A 27,089-nucleotide genomic window follows, 5' to 3' on the forward strand; every position below is an offset into this window, starting at 1 on the left:
TGCCAGTCCAGATATAGTTAAGAGCACATTCTTGTCAGCAATCAGGTGGCTATCAGATAATTGGATTCAATCTAAGCAACTTGTCTTCTCCGTCCTCAGTACAACCCAAACCACCGTGACCTGAATGCCAGATCTGCGTGGGAGTTGGGCTACACAGGTAAAGGAGTGGTGGTGTCCATCCTGGATGATGGAATAGAGAAGAACCATCCTGACCTAATGCAAAATTACGTGAGTATAACTCCTAAATAAAGCAGAGGCAGCAGAAACATAACAAAAGACAAGAATGGAGATAATAGAGCAGATTTTCAATAACAAATAGTCTCTTCTTGTATGTGTGCTGAAACTGAGCGGCTGATGGATATTTAGAACGATTTACATACAGACAGATTTGAAGGTTTTGCATTTGGCATGTAGACGATAGATTTAAGTACTTGAATGGATCACTGACCTCGGCGTCTTACTATAACGGCTTATCTGCGCCTTTATTTAGGACCCGGATGCCAGCTACGATGTGAATGATGGCGACCCAGATCCCCAGCCCCGATACACGCAGCTTAATGACAACAGGTACACATCTACACAAATAACAACTTCATGTTAACTCTTCTCTCTGCCTGATGGTTTTCCCTGGCAGAACCCATCTGTGTTTTCTAAATGCCAGCGGGACGGATGAAATGTTCTCTAATTTGTCCCCCTCACTGTCTGATACCTAGCTGTTTATAAAAAGGCTTTATGTCTGGGGCACCATTTATGTGAACATAACTAACTAAAGGCCATTGTCTATGGGGTTTGTCAAAGATATTTTGGTTTTTATTTACAACATTTTTGTGGTTTTGCTCTGGCCTGTTAAACCACACAGGCGCCACCAGTCTATTTCTAAAGCCTGCGTGAGGAGAGTAAATCTACACTGGGATTAGGGTAGTGTGTCAAGAAAACAGCATTATTGCAGTAGCCTCTGCAGATGGGATTAGGACTTGTTTACCACCACAGTGATGTCTTGTAGAGAATTGATTAAATTAAGTTCATCAGCATTAATGAAACAGAGAACATCTCTTGGCTCTGGAGGGCCCTTGATCGTCTTCATTCTCAGCGCCTGCCTCCTGTGTGAGGTTCATTTCTGATTCGCTGTAATCTGCCGTTTGTGGGCAACTGGCCTGAGAGGCTTTTTTATTTAGAGGCTCACCATGATTACTGGTGATGGGCACGAGAGATTATACTTCGACAAGGTCGGAAATAAAACATCGCCATCAGGGACAGGGGCCAGAATCGGGACCATGAATATGGAGGCCTGAGGGATAGTCAGAGCTGTTACACATACTACGCCAATGCTGTAATAACTCCTTAAAGGCTTGTGAGACTTATGAGAGGTGGAGATTGATTGTAGAGGCTGTGTTGTTGTTCTCATAATTCAAATAGAGAACACTACTTTGGGGCAGAACCTCCCACACACAGACAGAATAATCAGTAAAAGTTTTGATAAACATGAGATCGAGGCAAACAAAATGTTGTCGTGTTCTTATTCAGCCCTGTGTGTTCAAGATTTTGTGCCAGTGACTCAAACTGTTTTCACCGTCACTATCAAACAAACCCTAAATGATGGCGTTTGTTGTGGAAGAATGTGCGAGAACATCCCTCAGGCTCCACAGATCTAAAATCTGTGCCAATGCACGCTTAAGCTCCTCTGGTGGCTCCTAGTGGCCCAGAGCCCAGCTAAGACACTCACTATTGATGTTTCCTGCTTTTGGCTGCGCCTCCTTCTAACCCTCACTCACCTCAGCCCTTATCTCCTACCAGCCGGCTCTCCGTGTCTTCCTCGTGGCAGGACCAATTTAGAGCGAGACTATTTGTGCGGTTGTGTGTCTGTGCCAGTTTCTCTCACTTTACGCTGGGTTGGTGCAAATGCATGTGTAAACAACCCGTGGGCGGGCATGAACATGCGTAAGGTTTTTGGAGGACTGTAAGTGTCTGTTCCCTGCAGAAAGCACAACTCTGTTCACCTCCAAAAGGCTGCCTTTCTCTCCCAGCATGCGGGCAGCAGGGAGGATGGCTCGGTAGCAATGTGGCCATTCACCCTCATGTTTATCTAAGATGGCATGTGATGTTTTACTTTCCAGGGTTTACCCCCTCTGGATCCTATCAAGACGGTGTCCAAATGTGCATATTTTGGATTAAAACTGGCTCAACTGGGATGGAGTAATATTATCTTATTTATATATATTTTTTTTTTTGGACAAATATTCAATTTATCGCCCCCTGATTAGAGAAATACTAACTTTTAACATAAACAGTTGGAGTCTGAATCCAGAATTCAGAAATATGAGTTGCCAAGCGGTGGATAGAGGGCCCTATTCAACATTACTGCAGACTGATTCATTCTCAGACGGTCCTACATTAATATCTCCCTGGATATTTTCCTTCATATTACCCTCTCTCATCCTTTGTCCAAACGGCCAGCTCATTACTAACCTGGCAGTACCATTAAGAGACTTAAGAATAAGCAGAGCCCAACGTTTGTTCAAATGTACCTTTGTGGTTTAGTGCAACCCGGAGACTAATGAACAACAAAACCCACAATGCAGGGCCTCGAGAGCCTCAATGATTTAAAAAAGAAAAGAAATTAAGTTCATGTGAGATAAAACAATTTCAGGGAATGAAGGATTTTGTGTGCCAGATAAGTGGGTAGAGATAAAAAGATCAATGCAATGTTGGACAAGTACATATTTAATTGAAATGTCTTAAATGGTTATGCTTTGATAGAGCTTTTAGCTGAATTTATGTACAACTTCGAAGTCTCACAAAAATCCTTCTGATATAAATGTTTAATGAAATGTTTTAAATTCTGATACCAACAGCTATAATAATTTAGCAATAGTGTAGTCTTTTTCTTTGTTTGTATGCTTGGTTAAATGTTCTTTCAGCCATCTTGTGGTAAAGTCACTCATTTGTATGTATCTCAATATTCAGGAGCCACTTTTAGAACTTGTCAAGTATCACTTTTTGCACAGGGCATCTGAGAGGATTGCTGTTTACGTAGCACAAGAAAAATTGCAGAATCAGTTCTTTGTATAATGAGCTCAAAAGCTGCTTTGTGCCATTTTATTTTTTGTAATGCACTATTTGCCAAGTGCCGGTTTGGGTAAACACTTTCCCCATCTCTGCACTACAGCTGTATGACAATAGTATGTCTCTTTAGCAAGCCTCCAGAGAGGGGCGTTTTAGGTTCTGCACTGTGATAATGGTTCTGCAAGCTGTGCGTATGAATACTGATAGTGTTGTTGGCCTCGGGCCTGCAGCCGACTTTAGCTGCTGTAACCCAAGTCAGTCTCTGTGCCTAGAATCTGCCGTGGGGTTGTTCTCGCTGTAATTGAAACAAGACTTAAATTGCTCTTTGTTCACCTTGATCTCCTATTATCACCCTTACGTATGACGACAATGTTTTACATGTTTTGAAGCCTTTTCAAGACTTTCTTTTCCAAGAAGTGAGGTTATTTTTCAATGAAGGTTTTGTTCAGAGGAATAAGTTCAGGCATTAAGTGTTTCAAATAAAAAACACATTGCAACTGCTTTAGTAAATCTGTTGACATGAACAATGAAGTTGTTAGCAGTACAGGTAGTGTGCACCTATGGGCTTTTTGGGACAGTTTTTGTTATTTTGAGACTGATGCTTGCACACACTAATAGATGGTTGCTTCGTTTAGTTTTAGTTTTCTACACCAGTGGGTTATTAATTGTATTTCAGCGTGTTGTGTCTAGACATGACAAGAGGAAGCACAACATGACGGTGCTAATTACAAGTACTAGATATCTCTAGTACACACTGGAAGTGTTTACCAACCTTTATTTCCAGCAAGTAGTTAGGGAATTTTTAGGATTTAATCTTTACCAATTCAATTTAAAATTCCTGATCAATTGTTGGGTGGAGAAAGATTACACAAGTTTATTCTTGCAACAATTTTGTGAGTTTCTTTACTCCCAATAGCTCCAGTCAATGAAAAATGAAAACATGTTTTACGTCATCATTTCAGAAACATGGCTGTTGCAAAGAATCGATAGAAGCGGAGACAAGTGATTCAAAATAATTGGAAAACTTGAAATGGGTTCTTAAATGGAACAGCAGTGTTTAGTTGTAGGATAATTACAGGGTCATTGCATGGGCTCTGAAGTACAACCATTAACAGAATGTAATATTATGAATCCTTAAACATCTCTTATTGTATACCTGCTGTGTTATCTGTCTTCTTAAATTAGTCACTACAGGGTTATTTTTTTACTTCTTTGTTAATTTGAGTTGTTTCACATAGTGAGCTACTTTATTCTGTTACCTCGTGACTGAAGTATGAGAGTCCTTCAGTGTGTCAGGCAATCTATTAGGTAGTTATTACAGCAGGGATCATTAATCAGTGTGACTTGTTAACAATGCTGTACTTGTAGTGACAGACAGCCCTTTGTCCCTGCAGACAAGCTCTGTTTCTCTGGAGCACTTCATGTGATCTCTGCGCTGTGCTGTCACCTCTTAAGCCTCCTCTCTGAAGGGATCCAGGTCTGGTTTCACGTGACGTCAGCAGATCAGTACAGATGTGTGAATACACACAAATTGAGTCATTCCGTCATGCCTTGGCCTCATTGTCAAAACACTGGCAGCTCCACAGGTTTCTAATTATATTTGGTGTTGTTCTGCATTTAGGGAATTGGGCTGGACACTGTTAACATTAATACAGTGTGTGAAATGTATAATAATGTAAATTAAAAGTAACCAGTTTAATGAAGCATCATAATGGGTTACAAATGTATGCATGCATGCAACTGTGATAAACAATGTGATCATATTTTATTTTGTTATTAGCATTAAATACATTCCAACTATGTTAAACAATTACCTAATTTCACACTTGTTTGTGCTGGAGCTGGACTAAATTTAGTTTTAGGGTTTAAAAAGTAGGCTACCCATTATAGGTGGCCAGTGAGATGAAACTATCATGGTTTGTCGATAGAGAGTAAATCGTTAAAGTACGTTTTTTTCTTTCTTGGTTTTCGTTTAATGTTATTTAGAATATCTTTTTTTGCCTTTATGCGAGGGCTGCTCTCACGAGAAAAATTGACCCAGAGATGCACTCTTCTTCACATTGACCTTAACAGTGAGTGGGAGCTGTAAAAGGATATCTTCCTGTATCCATTTTATCTCTCCCCGGATGAAATCCCTCCCAAAAACACGATTATGCAAGTCGTTCTTGCATAATCAGATTCAGAAAGCGAGAGCTTTACCTCCAATACCATTTGTATTCCATGAATCAGTCTACCATGTAAGTGACTGTAATGAATGTGTCAGAGGAAGATTTGTAAAGCGTCTCCATTGAACACTGGAGGTATAAGCCTGTGCATGCCCAGCATCCCATCACAGACACCTGAGCTCTCCTTATCATCCGCTGCATCACAAACACGGACGCTGTAGGACAAACGGCTCCCAAAGTCAACCAGGCCAGCACTTTCAGGAATGTCGAGATAAGGTTCTCTGGAAAATCGTCCAGAAGACATTTGTGTGTCTCTCTCTGTGTGTGTGTGTCTATAAAGGTGTTTTTATTAGCATGCTGCAGCTGAGGCTCTGTATCTATCTATCTAACTGACTTTCTGTGACACGTTGGAGACGCGGTGCCAATGTTGACTGTGGCATTGACTTTAACCTCCACCCTCTCTGCTCATCAGCGTGTCGAAGGGACCAGCAGATGAATTACAATTCTCTGACCGTCTGTCATCATACCTTTGTCTTTAATGGAAGCAGAAGTCCTAATTGTTAATACAAATAGTTAGTCGATAAATATGGGTTGAGGCTTCTGTGACCTCTGACCTCTAGTTTAAATTCTACTTCAATATGGTTGATTAATGAGTTCTTAAAAGAGACTTAGTAGGACAGTCAGAGAATACATATGATTGAAGGATTGCCTGCTCAAGGCTCTCAACATGGTGCTGGCTTAATGAGGCCCAGCAGCAATTGAAGCTAACAGCAAAGGATGCTAACACTGCTGACGGATCTAACAGTGTTAACCAGGTGGGCCTGAAATCGGAGGGTGAGCATTACCCAGGAAATACAGCACAATGTTATCAGTGGTAACAGGCGCCGTTTGAGTGGCAGAAATTAGCCTCTGTAGCCGGCCTGGCTACATAAACAAAGAACACAGAGGCATCGAATTCCAACACACATGGAGGGTTGACTTCATTCTCTGCTGACTTTACTCCACTGTATCTCTACAAAGAAAATAATTGTTTGCTCTATTTTAATGTTTTAAGTTATTTATTTATACCTTAAATACTCACATTAGCATAATAGCACTTCTGGCAGGTTTACTAAAGAGGAAATGAAAATATCCTGAGAGCAGATACAACCTGTGTGTCATGGGAAGCCGCTGATGATGTTTGTGTATTTGGTTTGGCTGAATACCCAGAGCTCCTTAATATAAGCCTGCTGGTGCTTCCTTCAGTAGTGAGGGTCCTCTGTTTTTCTGTTGTTTCCTGATGCGGCACATTGTTGCCCTGGCTCCAGCATTCCTGTCTGGGAATGGCTGAAATCCAGTGGGGATTGCGCCATGGTTTGAAATTCATCCATCTGGCAGACCAGGGGAATGCACCTGACAGGAGTGTGATGATCCGCCTCTCTGTAGCAGCTTCTTGGATCTCCACACTGCACTGCCTCGAGCTAGATCTTACTACAGAGGCCCAGGCTTAATGAAAGACCCATAGGGAAAATGACAAATCTAATTCACAATTTCCAACCGTGTGTGATGGTACTATGTCATCTTATTTCCCTTTCTCCTTCTCTTGATTCCGACACTGTAGGCATTTCAAGGTTACTAATGCTCGAAAGCCATAGATATTGTACTAAGTCTCCACTTATCGGCTGAATGTTTTCTTTAAGACGAATGGGAATCAGATGTATTTAAAGGAATGAATGCCAAGAAGCTGTCTGCATGAGTTTGTTTTACCACGGTCTGCAGCGCGACCTCTGCGGGAAGGAGCACATTCTCTCACAATCAACCGCTGTTAGATATGTACACTACCTGTCTGTGTGTATACAGTAAATGTTCTGTTATAAAGGGAATGACACTTACAAGGATAAATAGTTTCCTTAAACCTACCTCTTGCTTTCTTCCTCCTTTGCAGGCATGGAACACGATGTGCAGGAGAGGTGGCAGCGGTAGCCAACAACGGGATCTGCGGTGTCGGTGTGGCATACAATGCCAAGATTGGAGGTGAGGTTAAATAAAGACAGGTTAAGACAGATTGATTGAATCTCACCGGGCCAAACCTCGGTTTTATCTCCGTTTTCTTTTTTGACTGCCAGAATATTTGAAATACTTGTTCTGCAGAGCCAGTGTTATTTTCAGTCGATTTCCCAGGCACAGCAAGCCACTGAATCTGTCTGAACATCACCACAGTTTTGATGGGGATTGCCAACTCTCTGTAACATTATTGGTACATCACTGAGTAACAGTATTGAAAAAGCAGTGGCACGCAGTTTCAGAAATGATTTGGTGCCATAGCTTTTAGGGAATCTGTTAAATGAATGCCAAATGTAATGCTCTTGTCTTGTATGCAAGTCAAATGGCTGATTTAACTATTTTCTAATGTTCCAGTAGGTAATTTAGTGCAGGCAGAACATGATATGAGTTCTGTCCCTGCCAGCGTTAACTCTTTACAGATATCTGGTTGTGCTGGTGGTCTCTAAAGTACGAGAAAATAAACTTTTAGATTTGGTATGAATTCAAAATGGCTATTGTTATAGTCTGTTGAAGGCCATACACCTACTATAAGATTAGTCAGAATACATATTTGGCAGGATCTCAGTCCACGTCCCCCCCCCCCCACTGCTGTAATGACAGCCCCTACTGCTCTTGAGTGATGCATGCTTTAAATCTGATGGTGTCTGGCCAATCAAATGTCATCTCCCAATGTCAGTCAACCTCTCAATGTGTGCATGCAGAGGGTGGTGGGCAAGTTTCTCATTTCCATATTGTTTTTTTGTCGGATTGATTTCTGTTCTCTTTCTGGCTTTGCCTCTCTCATTGTTGGTTAAATGACTACAAAAACTCGAAAAACTCCCGATAATTAATCAAACGTTGTCATTTTTAAAGCAAAATGCCAAATATATTTTTGTGGTAGCTTCTTTTATGTGGGGAATAGCTGCTTTTAATCTTTATAAATTGATATTTACAGACATCACATACATGTAGGGCTCTTGAACATTTGTCATGAGTTATTTTTATTTGTATCTAACATTTTCTTGTTAAATTAATTGGCTGAGAAATGAATGGCATATTACTTGACAATCACAACAGTAGTTACAAGGCAAGTATGGAGAAAACTGAATTAACTGTTTGTAGATTTTTTGACTACAAATCTTGCAGCGAGCTTTAGGCCTCATCGCAATCAGGCATAATAAAAAGATAAATCAAACGCTTGAGTTTAAGATCTGTTGGAGACAAAACAGACAGGGGAATCTGTTAATTTATGAGAAGATACAAAATATGTGAGACTGGAAAAATATTATGAAATATTAATCTGTTTGCTGCTCTAGTTTTCCCCCTGAAGAGTTGTTTCTCACTGCCTACAGGGGGAACAGTTTTGTAGTTTCTGTTCCCGTTCTTCAAATAAGCTTTTTTCGGTTGATTTGTATATTTTATTTTCTCATTGTAAACAGTTTATTTTATTTTACATGTTACTTGTTAGACGCTTTTATCCAAAGCGACTTACATACTCAATACTGTGGACAATCCCCACAGGAGCAATTTGGGGTGAAGTGTCTTGCCCAGGAACACAACGACATGCAGATTGCAGTGGGGTTTGAACCTGTGACCCCCTGATCCGAACACCAACGCACAACCCACTGCACCACACGCCTCCGCCTTATTATTTCATAAGGTTTTATTACCTCCATGAAGTTGAAGCCACATATCAAGACTAAAGTTAGTTGATGGTGTCGTCACATCACTGGTACAGTTGAACATGTGTTTTATATTTGTGATTGCTTATGTCTTGTTCCTGTGCTGAGGGTTTGTTGTAATGTCAGACTCCAGGATTGTGTTTTCTTTTTAACCAAGGAGCGGCTTTATCCCAGTGTATGTTTTCTCATTTCCTCTCTGCTTATCTCAATAGCCTCCAGCATACTTTTAGCTCTCATAAAGTTCGAACCCCTCATTAAAGTGGCATATAGAGAAAATATTTTTGATGTTTCCAGATGGTAAGTGGGAATATACAGCACAGCATTCAGCTTCTCTATAATGACTAGTGGGCTGTGTGTGATCATGTAGGTGGAGGCCTAGTGCTGTGAAATCCTTCACATGTGGATTTATCCACACTCAAGGCTCTCTCCGATGGTAGGATGAGAAACTCAAACAAAGAACAGACACTACATAGAAATCTTTCAGCGTGTTTGCATTTCCTCTAGAGTCTTCAGTTTGAAGGCTGTGAAGCTTAGCTAAAGCAAGACAAGAGAAAGAGCACGTAGTCTAAAAATGGATCTTGTTTTTCTTAGTCCTTCCTGGCAGTGCCAACTCCACAAAATCAGTGTCAATATAAACTTTCGCAGACTGGAAACATTGTAACTTAGGTTATACAAATATTTTATTCAAATATTATTTTCAGGTATAATTTACTTTCAAAACTTGCCCCTAACATTTGAACCTTGATTTTGAATGTCTTAATTCTGACGGTAATCAAACCTCATAAAAAGGTTTAAGGTTCAAGTTTGGCCTTTTTCCCCAAACACAAGTTCTTTAGACATACCGAACGTTCACTGAACATTAAACTGAGACTCTCAGAGCACAGAGTCACACAAGAGTCCTTAAAAAAAACGTAGCTGGAAGCCCGACAGACAAGCAGCATTCTCCAGAACAGCAGAAACAAAAGGCAGTAACTCAAACTGTCATGTTAAATCCAAAGCAGCAGCACTTATTCAGGCCATCCTATTCATCTAAGTGGCCAGGGAGAATGTATTGGGAATGCAGAGGGAGCGGTGCAAAAGCTTCTGTGAATCCTCTTCGCTCAACATCACTTGAAACTTGACCCCATGCCACCTGCCGTTCTGTAGCTCATCACTCTCAAAACACTCTAGTGAAATATCTCAAATGCAATTTCAAACGCATATTGGCTGACTTGGATCTTCCAATATTCACTGATTTTTCGGAGTAAAAGTAGAGTATCAGGTGAGCTGAAATAAAAATGCAGCTCCAACCAAAGTCCAATTAATTAAACATTAGGTTGTCTGTTCAGAGCTGCTGTTCAACACGTCGGGATTGGCGCTTATTGACTTTCTTGCCAAGAGTTAGATGAGACGATCGATACTGCTGTAATATCTGTCAGTGTAGTTTTATTCTGCAGCCTCATATCAAACCACATCCTGTCGTTTTTAATAGTCTTTATTCTAAGCTTAACTAACTAGATGTAGCCTCATATTTGCTCTACACATAAAATTGGTCTTGTCTATAGAGCCAAAATATTCTATCATGATATAGGTCATTTTATATCTTGATTAGGTCATATATAACACATTGAACGTAAAGTAACAAACAAAACCGAGTCTCTAAATGATATGAGCACAACATATTTCCCATAGATGTTCTGATCAATTTAAAGTAATAGTATTATTTTTAGACGACATACTTTTGTAACACATCTCAATATATTTTATTTCATCATGATATGATTCCATTGAAAGATACAAATGTAGTAATCACCTAGCCATACATTTACCTCTGTAAGAAAGAGAATATGTTTACTGTATTTCCCAAAAAGTTGAACTGTGCTAGACTGCTCTTTACCTGCATGAAATAAAATCCCATATAGAGAGTAGAGTATATAGAGAGATGTGCCCGACAACACACTATCATTTACATTTTAACCCCAGTAGTTGGTACATTTCAATGCTAAATGTACTTAAGCTTCAATATGATCTGAGAGTTATTGAGCGATCTACCTTGAGCTCCTGCTCTCGGGATAGACGGATATTTGGGCTGAACAATCCTTGAACCTCTTGATGAAAAACATGGCCCTCCTGCAGAAGTACAGGCTGCCATGGAAACACTAGCAGCCTGTTTGATGCTTTTGGAGGACTTCAAAGAGCACGTGCTTGGTTACTCTAACCCATATAGAGCAGCATGGAGTAACCTGACCTGCAATGCATCAAAGGGAGACATTTGTTTGTTTTTCAGGTGTCTTTGATATCTCACCACTCTCCCTCTGTGAAGGAACTTGAGGATAAGCACCGACTCTCTGTTTGCCCTCCCTGCTCTGTTGTGTTGTGTGTTATCTGTGGTACAGCACTTCATCAATAACCATTGATCTCAATGAACCTTGGCTCAGTTGTTCACTTCTTTAAAAAAAAGATTAAGTCTGATTCAATTTACACTTGGACAGTTACACTGATTTCATCAAGACACATAGAGGGAGACATCTAATGTTGTCTTTCATCTGTTTATCTAAACTTGAATGCCTCTGAAGTCTGCTGCAAACTTGACGAAGGCAGTTCAACCACAATGCACTAGATTTTCTTATTTTTCATTTTTTTCCGAACGAGCTCAAGCTCCAAAGCTTTGATTTACATTGTGGGGGCTATAAGAAGGTCACAGTGTATGCACAAATAACAAACACCAGCAGTGTGTGCCGTACAGTGTAATATGAGCGGTACAAATGCACACAGACAATGTCTAGCTTTGCAAACAAGAGTGTAAATATGCTACTCAGACTAAATCGCAGCAACATTGGTTTGTTCTAACACATGTCAAACGATGCTGGACATGAGCTACAACACCATAAACTACATCACTGAGCTGCAGACTAAGAAGAGCTACAGATTCCTGAGATTCTCAACACCTGCAGCACCTTTTACATTTTTTATTGTGGCCTTTTTTGTGGTAAAGAAAAGTGCTGATTTGGCATTGCACTCATAAAACCTTGGTACACTCATAGTTATGATATTTAGAACAACTAAGGAAAGATCCAAATTGATGCAACAGCTTCAAAGATATTGACTTTTTGGTTTGTAACTTTAATGTTTCTATTCAAAAGCTGGCACCTATTACTCAAAGTGCAACTTTGCTGACCAGAGATTTGTGTTTGTTATGATAGCCAAGTGTCTCTTCTCCAATCCCTTTGGTTCTATGTTTAATAGGTTTATATTATATTATTAACCTTAAGTCATTATTACAAAAAATCTGTATGTACTAAGAAAACCTTTCGTCATTGTGTATTCAGGTGTGCGTATGCTGGACGGAGAGGTGACTGACATGGTGGAGGCCCAGTCCCTCAGCTTGAATCCCCAACACATTGACGTCTACAGCGCCAGCTGGGGCCCGGAGGACGACGGCAAAACTGTGGACGGACCTGCCAAACTGGCCAAAGAAGCTTTTCTGCGTGGAGTTACAGAGGTTTGTGTTTGAGAGTCTTTGTGTGAGACTGAAATTATTTACTGCCTGTGTGTAACTTCCTTTTAGCGGCCAGTAATTGAACTGTTCAAGCATGAGAGGACACACAAGCGGGAAGAACAAAGAAATGTATGACCCTGATAATTATGAATGGAAGGGAATGTCCTCTAAAAGCCACCACGAAGTAAAATCTTTAAAAGTTAATAGAAGAAGGTGCACTGAGAGAAATTAAGTATGGAGCGTTTTTCCATGAACAGTCTTTGTTAGTTGAAAGGTGCTTCTTTAATTGCAACCTCTTTTATCTCTCAACTCTTTCAATCAGTCAGCACAGGCATTCAAGTGTGACTGAAGTGTCTGAAAAATAAATAATTTCAATCATACGTTGTCTTTGAATTACTGATTCAAACCTATTGTTAAGTTTGAACTTATTGTGTAAAAATAATCAGACTTTCAAACATATTGCAGAGATTTAAAAAGGGGTCATTCTGAAAACTCTTCTATCAGCATTTGACAACATGGCAATTTGAAAAACCGCTCTTGTTGTTTATGGCAATGCTTGTTTTATTACACAGGACCGTGTCAGATATGTAAAATGAGCAAGTGAACCGAATAGATCAGAGCACCCCATGAATAAACACATCCATCCACTCTCACACTGGCTCTTGTTATACAGCAGTAGGACTCCGGACCTGTGCCACAAAGCTGATTGAAAGCGCTGACACTGACTACTGAGATAATTGCCAGAGTGACAGTGCTGTCAGATGTTGTTGTGGGTGGTGCTTTGCCGGGCTTGATCAATGCAGAGAGAAATGGTTTCACTCGATACGATAAAGCGGCTCTTAGATGAAAATTATTGCACTTCAAAGGCTGAGAGGTTGGATGATTTATCACAATGAGCTGTTGTCATATGGAGCCTTTCTGTATTGCATTGCTGTCCTGCGATGTTTAGCTGTGTATAATTTACTGAGTGACCACCCCGGCTTCTGTGATGTATGCTGCCTTTTAACGGGCCCCTTTTCAAACGAGTCCTCAAATGAATTTCCTCCCTATAATTGGGATTCCAATGAAATATTGAATGAGATTTTGTCCTTTCCTGGTCAAAGGCATGAATGAATGAATCAAAGAGTCCGTGTTTTGTTTGTCTAAATCTACTGTACGTCCTGCAGGGTCGTAATGGTTTGGGCTCCATCTTTGTGTGGGCTTCTGGGAACGGAGGGAGGGAGCTGGACAGCTGTAACTGCGACGGCTACACCAACAGCATCTACACGCTGTCCATCAGCAGCTCCACCCAGAACGGAAACGTCCCCTGGTACAGCGAGGCCTGCTCTTCCACCCTGGCCACCACCTACAGCTCTGGAAACCCTAAGGAGAAACAGATAGTGAGTCGTCGTTGTCTTTCTCTCCTTGTGTCCCTCATTAACTGAGCTTCTGCTTTCATCTCTGTGCTGAGAATAAAAAAGGTAGGTTATTAATTTCCAAGGTGAAGTTTATCCACAGCTTCATTATAGATGATGAAATGTTTAAAGGACAATACATTATCAAGGCTGTATCCTTGAAGTCTAAAAACACATTTCTGTCCTGCTAAAAAGTTTGAAAAGCTGATTTTGTTTTCAACATTTTGAACTACTGTCTTTTACCTCCATATTTTCTTGCCGTTAGTCCTTCTCTCCTCTGTGTTTGCTGGCATAATGCTGTAAATCTAAGCAGAGCTCAACCCTGTAGTTTACTGGAAGGAGCTGATTGGACAAATCAAGACATTTGACAATTTAACATTTGAAATGTATGGGTAATGGGTGTATACTCTAAAGCAGGCATCCTCAAAGTCCGGATCCGGACCGAACCACAACTGTCTCTGGACTCTGAGCAAATTATACTTTTCATATGTATTATCTGTGTTATCTGTGTTATCTGCGAGACTTCGCCACAACGCAACGAGTCAAAATGATCCGCTATGTCCTGCAAACAGCGCTCTGCATGTCCTGTTCCACTGTCTGTGTGTGTCTGTCAACGCATTGGTCCAATCACATTCAGCATCCCGTCAGCGTTTTTTCCCCCCAAACAATCTGCGAATCAGAGGCACAGTAGGGCGGGTCTTCGCGGAATGTGGGTGGGAAAAATGTGTGTCTCGTCTCTTTCAACCTGAATCAGAGCAAGAGTTTAAAAAAAAAAATTCAGAGCGAGAGTTAACAGCTCATCTAGTGCCATCTGTACTGTAGCTAGTAGCCTAGTTTCACCTACCGGAGTGGCAACTGACACCCTAAAAATAGGCCTTGCCACCCCAGCTGCCACCCCAGTTGGCAGCTTTGTTTTGAAAGAAAAGTTGTGGCTCATCGGACATTTATGAGAGAAAATCTCTAATGTCCGAGTGCAAGTGAATGCAGCACAAGATGCACGTCATGTAACCCCTCCCCCGGTCCTGGCGCGAGCGTGGAAATATGATTGGCGGCGAATTCATTTGAACGGGACGGGACGGCGCAAAACGAGAAGCATTCGGACCCAAGCACTGAAGGAATGAGGTATTTGCGGTCTACAATGACAGAGAAGAGACTGTCAGTTTGGCTGTACTCAGCATTGAATCAAAACGCACTGAAGCTGTTGATCTTAATACGTTTGTGAGGCGTTTTGCTGAACAACATGGTAATCGCCGCATTCAGCTGTAATAGACATGTCAACTTGATGCTCTGCTCACGGATGAGCATACAAAACTATTAAGATGATGACCTTACGTGTGTAAATATATTGTTTTCTTTGAGGGGGTCTGCCCCCAAAAAACTGTTTTAAGTCCTGAGAAAGTCAAATAAGACGGTGTGTAAAACTACACTGCCCAGCCAAAAAAAAGTAACCACTTTGATTGTACTAGGCCAGTAGGTAAGGACTTTCCACTGGATAATAACTGCAGTATAAAAGAATGTATGACTGAAGTGATGGAGACCATGTTGAAGGCAAACAAAAAGAGGAAATAACAGGTCAAATCAAGCAAATCCCCTCTCAGATTCCACAGCAACCAGAAGAACATAAAGACTGGCTGGTGATTTGATTCATCAGCTTTGTGATGGAATAAAAAATGCACAGTGCATTTCCTTAGCTGTGGATGAGTCCACTGACACCACTGACAATGCTCAGTTGCTGGTGTTTGTGAGTTTTTATGATGAGGCAAAGGGGGAGTTTGTTGAAGATGTGTTGGGCCTGACGAACCTCAGTGGACACACAAGGGGGAATACATTTATAAAGCAATAATGGGAATGCTGAATGAAAGAGGGTGCAGCTGCCTTTATTCATAACTGTGCAGCTCTTACACTGCGACTCTGAGGGGTCAAGCACAGACACAATAACAATGAAAACTGCTGCATACAGATTATTTTTGTTTTTGCAACCTCATGTTAAGAATCTTGTTGCAATTGTTTAAAAGTTTGAATGACCGTAATAAACGGACCTTTGTCTTATTGAAACATTTATTTTGGACCTTTAAGATTTGTATTTGAGTACCCCTGCTCTAAAGTCTAAACAATGATCACACTTTCAGTCAATGGTATACCGAAGTAATATTTTGTCTATTAACTGCCACAGTTTATGAGCAGTGGTTAGGATTAAATACAAGAGGATGAGATTATGACCAGATTATTTTGTCTTTCAAAGTTGTTAAACCCCTTAGGAATGCAGCTTAATGTATATCGAATGCATTATCATTTTGTACAAACATGGCTCCAAATATTTAAGTTATCGACTAATCTACCAATTATTTTCTTGATAAACCAATTCTCTTCAGAATCGGAATCAGAAACAGGTTTATTGCCAGGTAGGTTCACACTTACGAGGAATTTGACTTGATGTCATGGTGCATACATAAAATATAAAACAAAAAATGTAAAAAAGTACATACAGTAGATAGCAAACTATATTAAGAACACTGTTGTTGTTTTTTGGTCTTTAAGTAGCCAGAACATATTCAAATGTAACATCTCAAATGTTTCAATGTGATGCTTTTGAAGTGTCTTTTTTGTCCGACCAGCAGTCCAAATCCAAAGTGGAGCTTACATCACAGAAAGCCAGAAACATTTCCCATTTGAAAAGCTTTAACTTTAGAGTTTTTGCTTGAATAAACTGAAATGATTAATTGATTGTCGAAATAGTTACCGATTGATTTTGATCTGAAAGGACTTAGTGATTAATGGAGTATTTCTTTCAGCTCCATACGTACAGCCCATTGTTCAGCTTCATCTGAACCTGCTGTCTGATCCACAGCATGACTTCCCCATTCTGTCCTCCTTTCTTTTCTTCGTCTTCTTCTCAATTCATTCAGTCTCGGACCATTACATTATTATGAATAGTGAACGGCTGAAACTCCGTCTGGCAATCTGTTGCTGCTTAATATTCCTGTCACACACACACAAAATCATACACATGTACCTTCTTCCGTTTTCTAGCTAACAGTCTCGCAGCCAGAGTAACTGGACAGACAGCTTTTGACATCTCCACGACATGTGGCTGGTCCCTTAATGCCTTAGTGCTGTACTCATTTATTTGTGCTGTCACTCATAAAGCTGGGAACGAAGAGATGGAGTAAAAAAGAGTGGGTGGGACCTCTGGGGTTATACTAGAGTGACTATTTCAATGTCTGCTTAGTTTTATTTCACTTATATTATCCTTCTCTTTCAATTTACATATATGGGCACATAGTAAGCCTCCTGAATGCATGATTTAAGCATTAAAGGCAATTCTGCAAGTGCGTTTATGATTCTGTTAAGTCAGTGAAAATATCAGTCTGTGCGTTGGTCAGCACAGGGAGCAGATTCTTGATTCAAACGTTTTTTCTATCCGTCTAATTCAGTTAGATTGACCTCCCGGTCAGGATCGCACTTGGAGTTTTCAGCGAAGCAGTGTTTTGCAACCTTTATCCTCAGCAAGATAAGTTTTGCTACAAACATGCTGTTCTGCACCGCCTCATTTTATATTCATGCAGCTGCAGAGTTTCTCTCCGGGGAGCGGCCCGATACAACCAGAGCCCTGCGCTGTGGGTCACAGACGAGATTTCTACATGGAGCATTTGATTTGAAAAGACTCAAAGATACCTCACTGGTAGTTGTTCAGTGAGGGAGAGCATAAGTTATAAGTTTTCCCTGCTTTGATTTTCCAGCTGGTTTAGGGAGCCATGCTGAGGACTTGCTCTTAAGTTCCTGCATCTTTCACTGTTAGGCGATTCCTGCTTCCAGCGAATACATATGAGATAGCAACATAGGAAGTGATGGAGAATATAAGATAATAGGTTTTTTTGGCTCATTCAAATTAGGTGAATTTGAGGTTGTAAATGTGATATTTTTGCGAAAGGCACGAGCAGTTTTGGTACACGTTTTGTATTTCTGGCTCTATCTTAAGATGAACCAGTTAAAAGCTGAATCAAAGATATCTTTCAGTGCGTTTATTGAGAACATGTTCCTTCGTATTTTTGGCTGAGCTGCCTTTTTTATAGCTTTTCTCCGTTTGTCTTCCTAGGTGACTACAGACCTCAAATCTAAATGCACAGACTCCCACACAGGCACCTCCGCCTCGGCCCCGCTGGCTGCTGGGATCATCGCTCTTGCCCTTGAGGCCAAGTAAGTGCTTATCATCATTTTTCTCAGTGTTACCAAGCATCGCAATTCCCTTCAGCTTTACAGCCTCATTCATAACTTCCCGTTCTACATAGCTCTATGATTTTTGTTCAGTTAAAACACTTATATGCTATTGAAAATATCTAATTTATGCAAAACAAACTCATCGTTAGACTGGGTTGTAATTATTCTGGTTATTTTCAGAATCTGCATACATTAAAATATTCAGAAAAGTAGTATTTCTAAATCGTCTCTTATCAGTTTTATAGCAGAAGTTTGCTAACAGCAAATTACTCTTTTAATGACAACAGGTAAAATCATTTTCTGTCCTTTTTTTGCACTGACTTTTTCAAGCCTGATTATAATATGTAAAACTCTTGTATTTAATCAGGCTTTAACTGCAGGCCCTTCATGTTTATGCATAATTTCTGACTGATTATCCTGTTTTATGAATTACTTTCAACCCCTTTTGCCTGGTAGACTTTTACAGTGCAATTACAAAAACAGCTCTTAGATTCTTATCCAGTCACGCAGCACTAATGGGGAGACAAACATGAACGTCAGAACAGTCCTGAAAGGAAGTAATTAGTCTTGCGGCGGAAAAGTATTGCAATTAGGAACGGATTAAAAGAAAAAGTCAGTAAATAATGGGCTTTATATTTCTAAATATTTTTCAACTCATCTGTGTCCTCCGGTAACCTTTTCCGACCTACAAATCAGGAAAGGCACAACAAACATATGTTTTGCAGGGTTGAAACTGAGTTCAAACACATGTTGACAGAAGATTAAGTTTAACAAAAGTATGTGACTCGTACTTCATTGTATTAAATCAGCTGTCCATCTGCAGGTTAACACTACTGTGTGATCTGTTTAAAAGTCTCACAATGTATGTCTTCCTGTTTTTCTGTGTGTCTGTCTTTCTCTTTATGTGTTTGTCTTTGTTTGTACTTGCATTTACACATTCCAGTAAAAATCTGACCTGGAGGGACATGCAACATCTGGTTGTACGAACTTCTCACCCTGCCCACCTGCTCACCAACGACTGGAGAACCAATGGGGTTGGACGCAAAGGTACAGCAGCTCCTTCAGAGTTCTCTCCTGCCCTCTGCAGTTTACAGGCCCTTTGAAACTCGTTCACGTGTTATGCATCTGGAAAGATACATTGTAAATGGAGATGTGAGGCCCTGGAATACGTTGTGTGAAAGTCTTAGATAACATGCACACTGCAGCTAGTCGATGTTATAAGTTATAGTTGGAAGGGCAAACATTCATGTGTCTGTTTCCTCTTTATTTTTTTGGTATCTGCAGTTAGCCATTCATATGGATACGGTCTACTTGATGCCAGTGCAATCGTTGCTCTGGCAGAAACGTGGACCAATGTGAGGCCTCAGCGGAAATGTGTGATCACCATGGTCAGTGAGCCAAGGTAGGTACATTACGCAAGCACACACACAAAAACACAACCTTTGAAACTGCATTTTAGAATAGTCCATTAATTCAAAGGTGCCTCAGCATTTGAGTCACCACCCAGTCACATGTTCTAAATACCTAAAACATGCTTACCTTTACACAGTTTTCATCAGCAGGTAGGATTTTGAATAAACTATCAGCCCTACTGTGTTCAGGAGGAAGCTTTTAAACGTGAAAAATAATTCTGGAATCAGGATCTTCTAAATGTCTTAATCTGTATTGTGAGTCCTCCAACTTTATGTAACTGCAATACTAAATCACTGGAGCTCACCTTTAAACCAGAAAAGTGCCTCGCTTGCACAAAAACCTCCACTACAGGAGGGTCCTGGCTACGATACTGCAGCACATAGAGCACAGTATAAATACCCAAACGGATTATAAAACAAATACGCAAAGATGATTTGATGCTTATAAAATAATAGTATTACAAGAAATTTGACAAAGAAAACCAATACGTGTATTAAAAATGTCTTTGATGTAGCCTCAGTGTGTGAATAAAGCTTCATCATGATATCCTATGTTTGCGCAGCAGAGAGCGATAAGAGAAACGGATAATTAACTGGTCCACAACAGAGCGCAGGTGCTCGTCTGTAACCGAGCCGCCATGCTTTGCTGCAGTGACACGTTATGTCTTCATCTGCAGCTCTGGGCGCACGCTGAAGTTCTCTGTGTTGTTGTTTGTGTGCCAGGCACTCGGCTTGAAGGGGAGCATTTAAAAGAAAATAGTAATTTGTCAATCCATGTGTTCCTTTCGCTGTTCAGACTATATTTCTCCTCTGCCTTTTTTTCCCCTTCATATACCCGGTGTCAAAGTCTAAACCCAGCCTGACATCTCCTCTTCATTATGCGCTCCCTGTCACTTCCCTCGCAGAGCTTGAGGTTTCTCTCTCTTTTACTGCAGCTATGAGACGCTCAGAGCAGATGGTTTGAGCGTCTGGGCGCAGCAGTCAAGGCAGGTTATTTAATTTACATTTGAGGTGTTTAGCTGACTCACTTATCCAGAGCGACTTGAAATACGTCGCAGGCTTCAGTGTTGGTCTCATTGTCAATTCTAACCAGTAATTACATCTAACAGAATCACAACAGTGAGATCAAGGACATATTTCCATTGAAAACTACAGGACTACACCATTATGACCATAATTATGATTCATATTTGAAATAACCTTGTGTTGAAAGGATGAATGAATAACTTTAGAGCAGTGTTTCTCAAACTTTTTCATACCAAGGACCACTTAACCAATAAAAAAACACTCGTGGACCACCTAACTCCACAAATATCCAAAATCACATCGTTTTTCTAGAACAGATTACAAATCGCCTGAAAATGGTACAAACAAGTGGCAACGTGTGTGATGAAGGTGTCGTGCTGGGCCATATCATGCAATCGAAAGTGAAACTTTAGCTCAAACAATTGCGGAGATATTCCCGCAAGAGTGCGGAAAACTTACATTTATTTATTTATTTCAAATGTGAAATGTTACCAATATACTCGCGGACCACTAGGGGGCGCTCACGGACCACCAGTGGTCCGCGGACCACACTTTGAGAAGCACTGCTTTAGAGGATTGAGTTTAGTGTTATTCTGTATGGTTTGTTTATGGATTTCAGAGTGCCTGGGCTTTGCAGATTATTGATAGATGTATTGGCCGGCATATCCGTGTTTACTTTTGGAAATAGATTGTGCCTTAAAGCATGAAGTAAAGCTTCTGTAAGCATGTGGTTAACCAAATAAATCAGCATCCGGGGCTCAGGAAGTAGACAGGTCCTCCACCAATCGGTGACTTGGGGGTTTGACCTTTCACATCTGGAGGCTACATGTCGAAGCGTCCGTGGGGCACGATACTGAACTGCAAATCGCTCCCGATGGCGGTGCCAACAGTGTGTGAGTGTGTGTGCATTTGTATCTGTTCTGATGAGCACTCGGCACCTTGTATGGAAGTCTCTGCCACCGGGGTATGAATGTGTGTGTGGATAGGTGAAGGTGGTTTGTATTTAAAATCGCTTTGAGTGGTCTCTAAGACTGAAAAAGGGGCTTTATAAATGCAGTCCACTTCCCATTTGTCTATTACTTCCACATTAAATATAACAGCCATGTGTGGGAGCTCACCTTGTTCTGGAAGTCCTCTGAAAGAGGATTCTGTAAATTAATGCAAATTGCCTCCATGTCTGCAACATTTTTTGGTATTACTGCAAAGCTAGAATGCGGCATGTGAATTGGAAGCTTTGGCAAAGCTTTTCAAAAAGTGATTTATGATTTAAAACGCTCTGGAGCGTGCTAACCACAAAAAGGATGGCAATTCTTCAGGTTTGGCTTCCTTCCAGAATATTTGTTGCTGGTTCTGAAAAGCTTTTTAAACACTGGAATTAAATGCACAGCTTTTTCCCTGCAGGATTATTGCTTTAAGCAGATTTAATTAAAAAAGACTTTAATAAAGGATGTTCAATATGTGATAAATGTGCGATTGATAGATTTCCGTGATGCATTAGACAGGATCTCCTGTGAGCTGCTTAATCCCAGAGGAAACACACATTCAAGCAAAAGGCAACTAATCAGAATAGCACAATATTGTTTCATTAATGCTGGTGTTTTGGAGGAATCTTGTTTTACTTCTCTGTATTCAACAATAGTGGTAACAATCACTGATGTGTTTTCCCTTGTGGCTGCTACTGAAGTGTTAATCACAATTAAAGGAGCCAAAAATGTCATCCTTTTTGATTTGTTGCTCTCACTCACTGATTGTCCACAGTTTGTAGGTTTTTAATATTCCTCCCTCCCTCTTTCTGTGTGTGCTGGTAAAAACAGATGCCATGTCTGCAACAGTGCCTGACATTTTGCTTCTCCCAGATCTTAAATCATAGATGCCTGTGCTGCAGCGGTCAAATGGCCAAGATAAATCGACTACAGCAGCCATTTGTATAGATTTCCATTTCCTTCTCTCCTGTTGTCGGACTCTCCCGACAGTAGAAACACCACAGAATACATTTTGCAATAGCACGAACATGCAAATGATAAAGTGCAGCTTTGCTACTTATTTGCATCACATAAATAACCTGGACAGACTCGATGTAATGATTTGGCCTCTACTGGAGAAAAGTGCTCTAAATTCACCTTTAAGACTTTTCCAATGTGATGCTGCTACGGAGGTAAAAGGCATTTATGTAGTCTTCTAATCCATCATGAAAAATGTATCTTCTTAAAGAGCGTGACAGTTTAGTGATCACTCCCCCTTTTGGCACTAAAACCCGGAGTCTTCCTGCTCCTTAGAAATATTGTGTATGTGTTACCTCGAAAGGGAGGAGGTAAAAAGAGGTGTGTACTTTCAAAGAGAGCAGACTGTCTGCTGCTACAGGTTTGTGAGACGTTAATCCTGTTCAAGGCCACAAACTCTTCACCCCTCGCAAGCTTTCACACTGGCCGCGAGCCAAATGTCACACTCACACATTTATCCAGACTGAAGCTTATCACGAGCTCAGACCGAGCCAGTAATGATTTTAGCAGCACTCAACCTGCGACCAAAGACAACGCTGTCTTCATGTGTCATCTTCTTTGTGTCGTTTCTCATGGTTGACAGGAATATTGGCAGCCATTTGTCGATTAACATGAGCGTAGAAGCCTGCATGGGAACAGGCAGTCACGTGACCTCGTTAGAGCACGTCCAGGCCCGGCTCACGCTGTCCTACAACCGCAGGGGGAACCTGGCCATCCACCTCATCAGTCCTTCCGGCACACGCTCCACTCTGCTCCACCCCAGGTGCAAACACCAGTCCGCAAACACACAAACAATACAGTACAAGTCCATGCATACAAGATGTTCACACTCTGCTTGATTGTGGTTCTCTGGCAGGCCTCATGACTACTCATCAGAGGGTTTCAACGACTGGGCTTTCATGACCACCCACTCCTGGGACGAGAAGCCCAGCGGGGCCTGGACTCTGGAGATTGAGAACGTGGCAGGGGCCAGTGACTATGGTAAGCCTTGTCATTGAAATATTCATGAAATTAATATGTACCAGCTGTCAAAGTACATTTTTATCCTTTTTCGTCTTAAAGCCAGATTCAAATATTCCTGCAAATTATGATTATTTTATTCCATTGAATTAGATGACTGCTTTTCTGATAAATTATTCTCTTTTTTTCAATTAAATATTAAGAGTTAGGTGTTTTGTCGTACCAAAGGTCTAAAAGCTAAATAATTTTATTTTAAAAATAATTGCAATAAAACCACACATTTAAGACGCTGGAACCAGAAACATATTGGCTTAAAAAACGATTTCAAAAACTACCAATACATTTTTCAGATGCCAAACTAATCATTTTATTTGAAATTAAGAGCCAAAGCCCGACAAAGACAAACAACGCCAAAGAGAAACACAAATTAAAAATGTAATTAGATATAAACACGATATGAAACAGAATACTAAATCCTCACTTTGTTCAAAGTTAAGGGCAATTTAATGTTTAACAGTTTAAAAATACATTTGCCTGGATCAGTATATTTAGAAAATGTTTTCAATCTTTTAATTTGAGTAGTAATTGATTAGAATGATCTACAGCTTAAATGTATCAAACAGCTTGGGATGGAATCCTTTCTATGCAAATAATGTTTACATTATTCGGCAATATTACTATATGAGTACATTTACGTTGTTCATATAAAGAAAAATAAAATGTGTATATTTATCCTTTCCTTTGGCATGTTATGCTTTTATTTGATATTGACAATGGAGATCAGAGGGAAGAGAGGCAACAAGTGGATTTGAACATCCGGTGTTGAGATATGCGTTTTAACTGAGAGGTCACCTGAAGGGCATTCAATTACATTACTTAAATGTTGTTTTACACACGCATTCATCTGTTGAGTCTAGAGTTCGGCTCAAGTGTTACGGACTCAGTGCAGGGAGATAAGAGATCAAGTGGTGCCTTTTGCCTCAGCAATCCGTTTTCTTATAGCCGGGAATATGATAAAGCAGTGGAGTGAATTCCTCAATACTTCAGTTTGAGCTCGGATCATCCACCAACGACCGTCTGCACACGGACTTATCAGGTCCACCCACAACTCGGTCCTCCGAAGCCAAGAAACCGGGGAAAAAAACATAGATAATCGCCTCACACCTCCCTCCTCAGCAAGAAGTGATTTACTAAAGTGGAACCACTCACAAGTCCCCACACTTGAGTGATTCTTCAGAGACGTGCACTTTATAAAACTCTTATTAGGCACAAAGTGAAATCATACTGTCTTTAAATTGCACCTCATTTTAAGGAGTCATTTACTGTCACTTTATGCAGAAAATCCAAGCGTCTACAATGAGAAGAGGATACATTTATGAAATCCACCCTCGGGAGTGCCTCACTGTTTTTGACAGGCCTACTTTGTCTCTCGGTTAATTTCACAGTTTGATCTTCTCTATCTTTCCGCTCAGGCACTCTGACCCAGTTCATCCTGGTGCTGTATGGTACCGGCTCAGCCTCTTCCAGCCCCTCTGAACAGGACCCGTCTGGCAATGATAACTGTAAAACCTTGGACCTGAGGCAGATATGCATCGGTAAGTCCAGTATCTTCTGTCCCCAGTTTGTTCCTCACAGAGCTGCTCTCAAAGGGGGGGGATTGTTATTACCGAGTCGTGTTGAGATGTGACTTGTGAACAGGATGAAATATGATCCCATGTGTGTCCGTCTGCTGTGGGCAGGCTCTTCTGAAAATCCCACAATTACACTATTCAGACTATTCACACAGACGTCATGGAGCTCTAATCATAAATATCAAAATTCTGATGAGATCAAATACAGTTTTACTGCAGGTCTCTTTTTAATAACCTCATTTAATTGTAATGGTCTCCTAGCTCTCCAAACAGTGCTATAGGCAAGGTCTCAAGAATGTATACAATAGGTCCACCTACACGTTGTGTGAAGCAGAGCCACTCTGACCCCTACAGGCTGTCAGAGGTACTTACATGCTGACAACATTTAATTATGATATATGTGATTTCATATCATAAATAATGTATCACATATTTTAAGGATCACAAGTCTTGTTTTTTTCTTATTTTAAACAAGTTGATAAGATACTGCAGTAAATCAGATGTTTCCTTCGTCTGCTGGTTCCTCTGTTTTTAGCTCTGTACCGTCGGCACCCTCAGTCTGTTAATTGCCAATGCAGGCAATGGTCTGCATCTGGACCTGCTGCATATGGAAATAACTCTGTTGACTTAAACATGCTGCAATCAGCATTTTAATTGCAAACCTTTTTTCAACCTCAGGTTTCTTAGTAAGTGTAAGGGAAACTTCTGTGTAGCAGCAATGCAGTGGGAGTCACCGACTCAGGAAAGAGACACGGTAGAGCAGGAGCTTTGATGTCAAACACTGATGATTTATTTGGAGTTTCGGCCGGAGGATTCACATCACAAGTCACAGCAGTCACGGTGAGACTGCACGGGTGGGTTGCCACGTCAATTCTGGAGCGCCTCTCTCTCGTTAGCCCATTTAACTGGTTTCACAGAGAGTAATCAACATATTTTGATAAGATAGCTTAGACAGTTGGGCACACTGAGTTACTTGCGTCCGTCACTTATGGCCTCGAAGATGTCATACCTTGGAGTCCACAAACAACAAAGAAGGAAGTGTCCCAGTGCACCCACAACAATAGACCATCTGTGACCTAGGGTTGCCCGGTCATGGAATGGGAACAATAACATTATGGCTGAAGCAGCCTATGTCCTTAAAGGAGATAAACAGACGTCAGGGTTGGTCATATCTAGGAGTCTAGGACAATTATTTCCCTAACAGTAAGAAAAAGTAGCACTGACAAAAGTGAAGGTGTGACTTGAGATTAGAATAGACTCACATCTTCCAAGGTACTTAAACAGCCTCATGCTAAAATGTTAAATATATCATTTTGGCGAGGAAGAGACATCTGCAGATAATTTGGCTCCTGCTAAAAACATCTTAAAAGATAAACAATGAAGGAATAACAAGCAGGAGAAGCTCACTGAAACGACAAACTCCCATGACATATGGTGTTTTTAGCCGTCCCCCAAAAGCCTCGACTGTCTGAGCAGGAATCCTAGTTCTCTGTTTCTGTGTTGTGTGACTCATATGAAGCAGTAGGATGTTGTGACGGAGCGGATCACAGAGTGACTGACCCCGCCACTGACAGCAGGTGGCACACACACACACACACACACCAAACATTTCCTGCTCTCTTCCGTTCGTCAATAAATAAGGTTCAATCATCACTAAACGTCCCTTTTCCCCTCCCTTTCTGTAGCGCGACCATGAGTGCACGCTTGTGAGTCTACAATTATTTAAACATACATGAAACTATAGTACGCGATACTTGCGTGACGGGCAGCGAACGGAGTTTCGCCGTGGTTTAAATATGATGTCATGAAACATGCAATTTATTATTTATTTTGCGTTTATTAATGATTGCGTTATGATAGTTAACTTGTTTATGTTTGGGTCGTATAGTTTTCTCATGTTTGAGGGGTTAAAATGATGTTGACAATGTGTTTTTTGAATTAATTGTGTAACCGGTTGACGGTAAGCCTGTGGGGAGGGGCTTTGGGTTCATGAGGGACGGTGTTGGCCCTGGACTGGCATTCGGGAGATTGTTGCAGC

The 27,089-nt window shown here is 40.8% G+C and overlaps 1 protein-coding gene across 4 annotated transcripts in view; it reads left to right on the plus strand.

The window, feature by feature from the left end:
- The window catches only part of furina (furin (paired basic amino acid cleaving enzyme) a), a 90,791-nt gene that overhangs the window by 58,674 nt on the left and 5,028 nt on the right, over positions 1-27,089 (plus strand). For all 4 annotated transcript variants that reach the window (XM_034197045.1, XM_034197046.1, XM_034197047.1 and 1 more), the window contains exons 5-15: positions 100-228; positions 491-567; positions 7,153-7,241; positions 12,241-12,413; positions 13,577-13,789; positions 17,901-18,001; positions 18,966-19,069; positions 19,307-19,424; positions 23,044-23,223; positions 23,317-23,441; positions 24,893-25,015. In XM_034197045.1, the coding sequence (XP_034052936.1) occupies positions 100-228; positions 491-567; positions 7,153-7,241; positions 12,241-12,413; positions 13,577-13,789; positions 17,901-18,001; positions 18,966-19,069; positions 19,307-19,424; positions 23,044-23,223; positions 23,317-23,441; positions 24,893-25,015 (1,432 nt within the window). The remainder of the gene's footprint in view (positions 1-99; positions 229-490; positions 568-7,152; positions 7,242-12,240; positions 12,414-13,576; positions 13,790-17,900; positions 18,002-18,965; positions 19,070-19,306; positions 19,425-23,043; positions 23,224-23,316; positions 23,442-24,892; positions 25,016-27,089) is intronic.

The sequence above is a fragment of the Gymnodraco acuticeps genome, unplaced genomic scaffold, assembly GCF_902827175.1.
Source record: "Gymnodraco acuticeps unplaced genomic scaffold, fGymAcu1.1, whole genome shotgun sequence".
Classification (NCBI taxonomy): Eukaryota; Metazoa; Chordata; class Actinopteri; order Perciformes; family Bathydraconidae; genus Gymnodraco; species Gymnodraco acuticeps.